This window comes from Otolemur garnettii, unplaced genomic scaffold, assembly GCF_000181295.1.
Source record: "Otolemur garnettii isolate 467f Iridium unplaced genomic scaffold, OtoGar3 scaffold00013, whole genome shotgun sequence".
Classification (NCBI taxonomy): Eukaryota; Metazoa; Chordata; class Mammalia; order Primates; family Galagidae; genus Otolemur; species Otolemur garnettii.
In genome coordinates, this window is record NW_003852408.1 from 21,667,890 (window position 1) to 21,678,080 (window position 10,191).

At 39.8% G+C, this 10,191-nt stretch overlaps 1 protein-coding gene across 1 annotated transcript in view; it reads right to left on the bottom strand.

The window, feature by feature from the left end:
- The window catches only part of UNC80 (unc-80 homolog, NALCN channel complex subunit), a gene marked incomplete at its 3' end in the record, with an annotated part of 190,042 nt that overhangs the window by 33,112 nt on the left and 146,739 nt on the right, over window positions 1-10,191 (bottom strand). Inside the window, exons 36-41 of the mRNA XM_023510374.1 lie at window positions 9,155-9,255; window positions 8,005-8,091; window positions 4,771-4,954; window positions 3,141-3,235; window positions 1,473-1,562; window positions 454-555 (exon numbers count right to left, since the gene is read on the bottom strand). Of these exons, the coding sequence (XP_023366142.1) occupies window positions 454-555; window positions 1,473-1,562; window positions 3,141-3,235; window positions 4,771-4,954; window positions 8,005-8,091; window positions 9,155-9,255 (659 nt within the window). The remainder of the gene's footprint in view (window positions 1-453; window positions 556-1,472; window positions 1,563-3,140; window positions 3,236-4,770; window positions 4,955-8,004; window positions 8,092-9,154; window positions 9,256-10,191) is intronic.

Consider the following 10,191-nt stretch of genomic DNA (forward strand, 5'->3'; position numbering starts at 1 on the left):
ATCACAGCTCACAGCAACCCCCAACTCCTGGGCTCAAGCGAGTCTCCTGCCTCTGCCTCCCAAGTAGCTGGGACCACAGGTGCCTGCCACAATGCCTGGTTATTTTTTGGTTGCAGCCGTCATTGTTGTTTGGCAGGCCCAGGCTGGATTTGAACCCGCTACCTTAGGTGTATGTGGCTGGTGCCTTAGCCACTTGAGCCACAGGCGCCGAGCCAACGTCTATTATTTGTATCCATTAATTCATCATGTATCACTCCAGTGCTTTCTCACTTTTTACACCATGATACAATTTGTGAAACTTAACACACTGCTTGGGGGGACAATCTGTGGAGCAAGGGCCTTCTGCTGTCTCCAGAGAGCGTCATCATGGAGTCGCGGAGTCGCAGGCCGGGCAGCACGTTTACAGGTGATCTCTGCTTTACCACACAGAGGAAAATGGAAGAGGACAAGCACCTGCTTCTGAATGAGCTCCTGCCCCTTCTCTGGATGCATATGTACCAGGTTCAGCTGCGGGGACACCGACCTCCGAAAAGGATAAATATCTCGAACGTAGGTCTGCGGCGGGTCGCACAAAGAGAAAGAAAAAGAGATCAAGTGGGCAAACTTCTATTTTTATTTTCTCTTTACCCAAGGGTTAGAGAAACAAAACAGCTCACAAATTTACTAATGGCTTTAATTCTTACTAATTTTTTTGTTTCCCAATTCTACAAAAACCGAGAGAAGGTAAATCCTTTCCTCAGGAAAGATCTCTGAGGCTCAGGTCCCCTTCTAAGGGCCTGGGTGCTATGCCAGGAGCAAAGGACCAAAGGTAATTTATTAAACCACACTCAGGAAGATCCTTGTGAAGTGACATCAGCGGTTGTCCTGAAGTGCCCTTTTGCCCATTAGATCAGGTCACCATGATCATGTTTAATATGGTAGAAAAGAGAACCAGAACCGCTTCAAAATTCCAAATAGATACACATAATTATTATACATAGGTCACTACAAAAGTCTTCAGACAGATTGTTAATGGTCCGTCATTTCAGTTCCGAGAAGCACAGCTGACAGCGTCCTTCCTGGTTCCCCTGTGCAGGGTTCAACTTGCTTGGCTTAGCAGTGTACTGAGAGGCCTTCATTTCTTTCCATTCCCGTGGATTTTATGTTCTTGATATTTGTGTATCTCAAAACTTTCGTAATGACCCGTGCATGAGCCACTTAATATTCACTTAGCTATGATAATGATGTGAGGCAGCGTGCCTCACCAGCTCATCTCCTTCAATTATCTACTCCAGTGTAAATACCGTTACCTTTATTTTGTAGACAAGAAAACAGAAAAGTAACCAGGTAAAGTAGCCAGGCCAAAGCCACATAGGAAAGGTGGTGTGACCCAACTGGCCATGCCATTAACATCTAATCAAGGACTCCCTCCGGAAAGGTGTGATGAGCCTTGGACGAAACTCAACACGAATGTCATGACCACACAGCCTCACCTTGTTGTAATGGATAAGGTTCCATCGTTTATCCATGAGAAAATAATGTGTTGACTGAGATTCTGGGATATTAAAAAACTCCAAACACTCCTAGAACAATAACAACACATTTTACTAAATGTTTACCAAGAAACTATTATGTGCTATATAGTAAACTGACAGTTATGAATAAAAAAGGTAACTTATCAGAATGATTTTATAAATATTAATATCATATATACATATTTTATACGTGTATATGTGAAGATATGTATTCAGAGAATGATAAAATAAAGATCAACAATGTAACATAAACCATCTGCTCTCACAGTGCCCCAAGATGCACAGCTGTAATTTAGACTGAGCGATGGCAGTGTGGAGGCACAGTGGCACCTACTGGTCTCAGGATCAGGAAGAAATCACGTTTAGTGAAACATTAAGCAGAAGACGAACTGCCCTGGGCGCTATTACCCAGTATGAACTAGGTTGAGTGCTTTCCACGCAGATACCTTGTATAACCTGAACTGAGACTTGAGGGGTCCTGTTACTTAATTTAGGTCACACTGGTTATAGGGCAGCCAGAGTTTGAAAACTGTCTGCTTCATGCTATCCTGTCAATCAGCAGGATTATACAAATGGATCGGGGGTTTACTTCATTGGGCCTTAGAAGCTCTTTGGAGATGTCTGGGTGACGAGCCCTTCTACTGAAATAAAATGCACAAGTTAGGCAAAGCTGATTTTTTCAAAGGACTTTTCTACAGTGTTCCAGAAAAAAAGAGTTTCTAAGAGTTTAGACCCCAGACAAATGAGGAATCGTACTAGTTATTAGTTTACTTTAAAAGCTTTAGAGGAACATCGAGCTATGAATTGCATTCCTTCTAAGGGGAATTATTGCTGTAACTATGAGAAAATAGTTTTTTTGATGCAACTGATCTCTCTTAAGGAATTTATTTCCTGCTTCTCAAATTATTTCTGCCAGTGACAAGTCAAGACTCTACATTGTTCAACTAAATGCCACAGAAGGTGTCTCTGCAATGGATTGTCAGCTGGCAGAGTTTGCTCCAGCACTGCCAGAGAACACACTCTGGGAACCTCTAGAACCCCAAGTGATGCCAGGAATTCCTCCTTAGCAGAAATTTACAGCACTCCCCGAGTGAGGAATAATACCAGAGTTCCAAGTAGCTGCTATGGTGGAGATAGAACCTGCGTAACTTCGTCTACTTCAGTGCAGTAAATGTCGGTAAAAGTGAAGAAAATTTTGCAAGGAAACAGCATAAGTATACAATAGCAGAGCAGGTTCTAAAAGGGTAAAGAAATGGATACATCAGGGTGGCACCTGTGGCTCAGTGGACAGGGTGCCGGCCCCATATACCGAGGGTGGTAGGTTCAAACCCAGCCTCAGCCAAACTGCAACAAAAAAATAGCCGGGCATTGTGGCGGGTGCCTGTAGTCCCAGCTACCTGGGAGGCCAAGGCAAGAGAATCACCTAAGCCCAGGAGTTGGAGGTTGCTTCGAGCTGTGTGATGCCATGGGTGATAAAGTGAGACTCTACCAAAAAAAAAAAAAAAAAAAGAAAAGAAATGCATACATCCATTTGGAGACAGAAAAATGCCATTTTCTTGCAAATTGCATGTTTAGGTCTCAGGTATTGTGCATATAAAAATCATTTCTGTCAAAAGCCATTCCTACCTTCAACAAGGCTTCAAACTGAGTGTCTTCATGGACTGGGAGCTGAGTTGGGATATCACACTCGTTCTGTCCGTGAACTACCAAGGTTTTAGTACCTGCAGATCGTAAAAGTCATCTATACTGACTTCTCCTATAAGAAAGTTTGTATTTAAAGCACAAGATATTTTGAATGAGCTATTTTTACTATTATTATCAAGAAGTGCTTAGCATGCGTACTGTACCCCTTATTTACAGTTAAATGCATATGTTAAATATGCTCACTCATCAAATGATTGCTACTATTTATGGAGTTTGCAATACTCTTACTTGCTTTTTACACACATAATTGTATGTACGTATTTAAATCTCACAGCAACCCCATGATATGAGAATTATTATTCCCATCTTACAAAAGAGAAAACAGAGAAATTGAATAACTTATTCAAAGACACATATTTATTTAGTGGAAGAGTCAGAATTTAAACCTTAAGCATTGCAACAAGGAATATATCCCCATATTTTAAACGAGATAACCAGGCAATAATGGCCAAGGAAATATAAACAGAGATAGTAACAAAACAGAAACAAGTACCGGAAGTGTAGTTTAAATTTCTATTTTCTGTATTTTACGTGGCTGGTCAAGACAGTTTTCATTCATTAATTATAAGTCCTTGTGAACACTGATATACCTTGATTTTTTTAATAAGTTGTCTTTAAGTATATGAGTGACAGTGTGAGTTTCTATGCTGTCATAAAAACTGATCGCTTTTTGTGACATCAACAGGACATAAAAGTGTAGAACTACTATTTATAAAATGCTTACCGTGAGTCAGGCACGGCAGCAAGTATTGTATATACCGCAACAGGTTCATTCCCACAACTGTGATTGTGGATTATATCCACCTTTTACACACACGAAGAAAGCAAGCTTTGAAAAATGGGTGTGCTTTTCACAGCTAATGTTGACCAGACGACCGGTAAGTGGCAGTGCTATGACTTTAAGTCAGGCTTCTTTGTTGCCAGAACCTGTGTTCTCATCTATATATCATTTTGTCTTTCTCTTTATTTCAATACTTGTTATCATCACATATTTTTTTAGTCACTGCACACGGATAAAGGCTTGTCAAAATTGTTGTCTTAAGGCGAAACAGGCTCTGTGTAGTGAAAGGAACTGTACCTAGAGTACACAGCCCACTTCACGTTCTTTTGTAATTCTCCTTCTTCCTGCCTTTCCCTTTTCCAATTTTTCATAAAGCTGTCTCTCACTGAGTTTACAAAGGACTGGGGCCCATGCCAGGCAAAGAGTATTATTCTCCTTGCAGTGCCAAAAATTCATTCAAAAAAGGCTTTCAGTTCAGCTGGCTCTCTGCGATGGACTCCAACAAATCTTCGACTTTGGCGGCCCATCAAGGCCCGATTCACACAGCTCTCAGTTCTGATGCCTCCCTTTTTGTGCAGCAACTGCTGACTTTTTAAAGGGTCTATTGTATTTCTTCCAATTGTCTTAAACAAAAATTCTTTGAGGCACTCAATACTAGGGGCTAGGACTCTGAAAATTTTCTCATGAATGAAGGAGCCTCTTGGGCTTTCAAAGAGCTATTTATAAGGTTAAAGAACATTTTTATGTCACCTCCAAGCAATAGTGGATTACCTGGCATTGAAGCGGTCACCAGGAGCTTGACCTCACACTGCTCCTTCTTCATCGTCTGCTTGAGGTCCTTGAAGAAGAGGCCTTCCACGTAACCCACTACCTCCCACAGAAACGTCAGGGTGGCTGATATGGCGTCCATCCCCCACTCGCAGGGGGTCCGCACGAAGTACATGATTAATCCCACCTAAAAGTCAAGACAAGAAGAATTCAAAAAGCCACCATAATCCTGAGTTCACATTCTATTTCCTTAGCTTTTCTATTTAAAATTAAATCTTCTGTGCCTTCTTCTTCTCTGCTGTGATGTTTCTCTAACACTTTCAGTGGCAGTAATCGGAGAGGGTGTAACTAGAAAACTGGGGTGTAACTGATCACATAGGCTCCTGTACATTTTTAAGTGTCATTAAAATGACTAATTCTTAAGAAGAAAGAAGACCATTTTTTTCAGGCATCTTGTCACTTGGTAGGCCAAGTACTCAGGCCATACAGAATTAGTCTGTATATAAAGTTTGCCAAACACTATTTGTGACTTGGATTCTTCCTGGTAGTCTTGAATCTTAGAGTGCTGTATTTGGCAAAGTTGGTGAATTCAACATTTCTGTTTGTGCTGCTTCTAACAAATTTAGAAAAACTATGTGCCCTTTTGTACATCTTAAAGTTGATATTTAAAATATCTCATTATAAGTTTGTTTTTTTGTCAATAGGAGGTACATTAGACATTCTGCACATTGGGATAAGAGGAGACTGACTGAAATCAGAATATTCAGTGAAGTAAGTTTTAACTACCTTATTCAATAATGCACAATACATTCAGAAAGAGAAACAGCACACTTAAATGTTGCATCCGTGTATCAGTGTCAGATATTTCAACTTCCTCTAAGAGCTCCCAATACAACACAGACACCCTCCTACCTCCATGAGTTTTAGCCATTATTTCTGTAAAAAATGTGGTAGTGCTAGAAAATATTCCAGTTATAGTGAAGGAATCAGCATCACTAACCCAATCTTCTTTGGTGGTTCTAAGCACTAAACACCTGAATGAGGGCTGAGCCTCACAGAAATCTATCAAACATAGGAAATGGTGGAAAGTCCTATAGGTTTAAAGTGCCTTGATGAATCAGAAAGGAGGACCCCTTAAAACTAACACAGTGGTTCATATTCTGTCTCTATCCCCTGTGCCAGTCAGTGCAGGCTGGCCATCTCTGGATTCAGGGATGGGTCCTCCTCATGTGCAATAGAACAGTGCTGGAGGTGGCAGGTGTGTTCAAAAAGTGTCAGGACATGTTTGCAAACCGAGGATTGGGAGATTTATTCTTTTAAAACTATGTGGGTAGCAAATCCCTTTAAGAAATCTTTTTGTTGCAAGGCTAAAGGACGGAGGACAATGACAAGGGCAAACATTTCCCTCATGCAGTGACCTGGGGAAAAGGGGAGGTCTATGGGCAGGTGAGGGTCTTGCCTCCAGTTCCTGTGTGGGACTCTGACGGGACCTCACCCAGAGCATTTCCATGCCAACCCCAATGCTACTGTGTTTCCCCGAAAATAAGACTCTGTCTTATATTTATTTTTTCTCAAGAAGACACACTAGGACTTATTTTCAGGGGATGTCTTCCTCTCTGCATAGCCACACCCATCACTAGGTCTTATTATAGACGTAGGGCTTATATTTAACAAATGCATAGAAATCCTGTTAGGGCTTATTTTTTGGGTAGGTCTTATTTTCGGGGAAACATGGTATGTAAACCTGGCAGGGAGCATGATTCAACTGAGGGAGGCTCTGGCATTCGGCTTTGCTCATCCAACATTGGTTTTTGTGTGGTGCAGACAGGACTTCAAAGTCGGGGAACGCTTGGCTGAGACCTTTCCAACTGGAATTGCTATAGGCTGGTGTTACTAAGGAGGAGGAGGCTCTACTCAGGATACTTCCTATGCTGGAGACATGCGGAACTCATAGAACTCTGGGGGAGCTAAGGCACCAGCAGAAGCTGAGGTGAGGCTGAGTCTCAAAGCGGACATTGCTACAGACAGTTCCAATGGCCCTGGGCTGTGGCTCTTGCCAGCCAGGCTTCCAGCAACAAGCCAGACTCAGAACAGTTTCTCACAAACAGAGGAGCCAGAGAAAATACAGGGGATGCGACACGGAACAAACATCTTTTCTTCTCTTCATTCCACATAACTCTAGGAACAGAAGCGGTAGGAAAGAAGGGGAATTCTTCGAGACTAAACATTTTTACCCAGGAGAGAATGTACACTGCCTAAAAGTACTCTTCATATTTTTTATCACTCCGAAATTAAATCTAGATTGGACATATTTATATTATTTCCCCTTGCCAACCGGCAAGTAGCCACCCGGAAAAAAGATGACCAAATTAGTCATAGACAACAAAAAGGAATTAACAAAGTCTCTCTGCGGGTGGGAGTTGTGGCTGAGTGAAACTGATCACCCTATTAGGGATACATAATGCATATGGGTAATTATTTCCCTGACAATAGGAGAGAAAAGGAGTTTTCTCAACAAAGACATTTATTGGCTATTTGCCTGGATTAAAGGGCACTTTCAAAGCACAGTCATCAGGCCACAGTTCCCAAACTGCATATTCATTTGGGGTGCAAGGAGGAGAATGGAACGAAGCTGGTAAATTGGTTTGGTGCTCATAGCTTGGTGGTTAGGGCACCGGCCACATGCTCAGGGGCTGGTGGGTTCGAACCCAGCCCAGGCCTGCTAAACAAACAAATAATCAAAAAAAAAAAAAAAACAAAGAAAAAGAGAAACTGGTAAATCCTGGAGAGTTCAGGAAGAAGCTGTCAGGGTGGCTGGAAGTATAGTAGGTGTGGAAATATATGCTCACAGATACTTTTCTTTTAGGGCAATGCTTGCCTCTGTGTGTGTATGTGTTTGAACACTGAGATAGAAAAAGTGAAAAAATGACTAAAAATGACACGTAAGTTTTCTCTATGGAAAACCAAAATTATGAACCAACATAAGTAAGGTCTGTATGTTTAAAGGAACACAGGGAGGAAACTGACCTTTACTGAGTGACTTCTATAAGCCAAAGATCGTGGCAGACACAGGTGCTTCCCTATCTCCCCAAGTGGCAAATTTCAATATGATTTACCTTCAATCACACAATTAATGGAAACTTAGTGGAAAAAAGAAATCCCTGTAGATCTTTGTCTCATATTGCTGCTTCCTACCTGGAAGTGAACACTTATAAACTACTGTGTGTTGGAACTCACCAAGTAGTTGAACAGGATATGAGAAGTCTGAGCCGGAAAGTCTCCAATATTCAGGAGAAGTTTGCGCAGCATGTACATTAACTCATCCTGAAGGGAGAGCAAAAGTTTTACTGTTTCATTCAGCTGCCATTGTGTAGGAAAGAAAATTATTAAAAGCTAAGGGGAAAGGAGATTTTTCTTTTGCCAACATGTTGATTTTAATTGTGTTCAATATTTTAATATAATACCTATCATGCTTGCTAAAATTTAAACGGTCTAAAATACCTTTCTCCTAGCAGTTAACATGCAAAAAATCACAGATGAGTAATCAGAAACTGTCTTTTCTTTTAAAATTAATGCTATATGTATAGGTCATAGCAAATCACAGGAAAGCTGTATATTTAGTTAAATCTGTTAGCCAAGGCAGCTAGGTGTGATGGGACTGTGAGGAGGATCAATGCTGAAAAACCATTAAATAAATCAGGTTTTTGGAACTATATAACTCTGCTTCCTAGGTTTTAAGTCAAAAGAGATAAAGAGAGCCCATAAAAAATATATTAAAATGTCTGTAATTAACCTTACCTTTCAGAATCTACACTTAACCTTCCAGTAAATATGATTATAACATAGAAATGAACACATACATTTCAGTTTTCCTTTTCGCTTTTTAAGTTTTTTTCTCCTTTTTCGTTTCAGTTTTTTAAACAAATAATTTTAAATCATCAACGTATTTTGCCAGAAAATTACTTTTATTTGACACGATCTTCTTACAGGGTGATCTGGCAAATTAAATTTCTGATTAATAAAGAGTTTTAACATATTCTAATAATCCCATCTGCATTACAAACTGCCAAGCAATCAGAAATTAATACACATACTCAATAGTAAGGACATTAGACTGAATTTAAGCTTTGTTTAAAAGATTGAAATCTTGCAGAATCGTAAGGTTGTTGCTAGCAGTGTACCATATGCATACAGAAACATCATTAATGGAGAAATTCAAAAGAAAATGGCCAAGTTTAATACCGCTTATCATTACCTAAAAAGTGCTTATTGGCTGTGTGTTGGGGGACATTGATGTTGCAGCACAGTACGATAAAGTTCTTTGCCTCTTTTAATAGTGTTCACACTTGCAGCTACACAACTACATTAAAAAGGAAGAAGCATTTACTTGTCTATTGCTGATGGTCAGTTTTTCCAGAAAATGTCGAAGAACTGTTGATGGATCTTCAATTAGACAATTCCATAAGACTTGTTGGGCCACTGCACTCACTTCAAAAGAGAAAGACAATGGAACAGTTGTCTTACATGAAGATAAGTCTTAAATGGAGATAAACTATGTTATAATTTACGAAGCCTTAAGTCTCTTCTTTTCTGCCTTAAATAGGGGCTGTGATCTCTTTCTATGGAAAGGTGATATTTGTTCTCTTTGTGGTCTCTGAACATTTTCATATGTGAAGAAAAGGTAACAAAGATGTAGGATTATCTTCAGGTTCAGTTGCTTTGCAAAGAGTCCCTTGCTGGATACTTGCGGTTGTCTCTGTTGTGAAAATTACCCTAATATTAGCAATGGGACGTATGTGTTACATTAAAGTCACATTTTTATTGCTTTTTAATGGAGAAATTGCTAAAGAAATTGTTTGGTTTTTGAAAATATGTTTTGGTTTACAAAGACATGAATTAAAAATAATGTTTTATTGTCCGCACAAATGCTTCAAATAGTAACTCTTTTAGCAAGATGAAGTAGTTGAGCCCATAATAACTAGGTTCTCACTTCTAATGAGGAAGACTTAGGAATAAATAATTAATTCTAATGAGAAATCTAGTGTTGCTTCTTTAGAGAAGGTGGTCAGGCTAAGATTGCCTAGAAGTACCCAGCCTAAAGAAGGCGGGTAGGTAAAAGGCAGTGGAGGTAAACACTGGATGACCTTCAGTCTGGGCAGCCTCCAAATTCCATCAATTCTATAAACTAGGAATAGAGAAGTTAGCATTAATTTATCACTCAGCCTATATTTTGAATAAATAATACCGATTCTTGCTTCAGAAGTTAACTATTCAAATAAAATTAAGAGCTGTATCAGTAGTATTAAGAAACGCACATTGGAGCTTTAGGTTTGCTGTGTCTCTATAAATAGTTGTAATAGGTGTGGGTTTTTCTTAGGTTGAAATTAGTAGCAAAAATATCTTTATGCATGAAATAAACCAGTC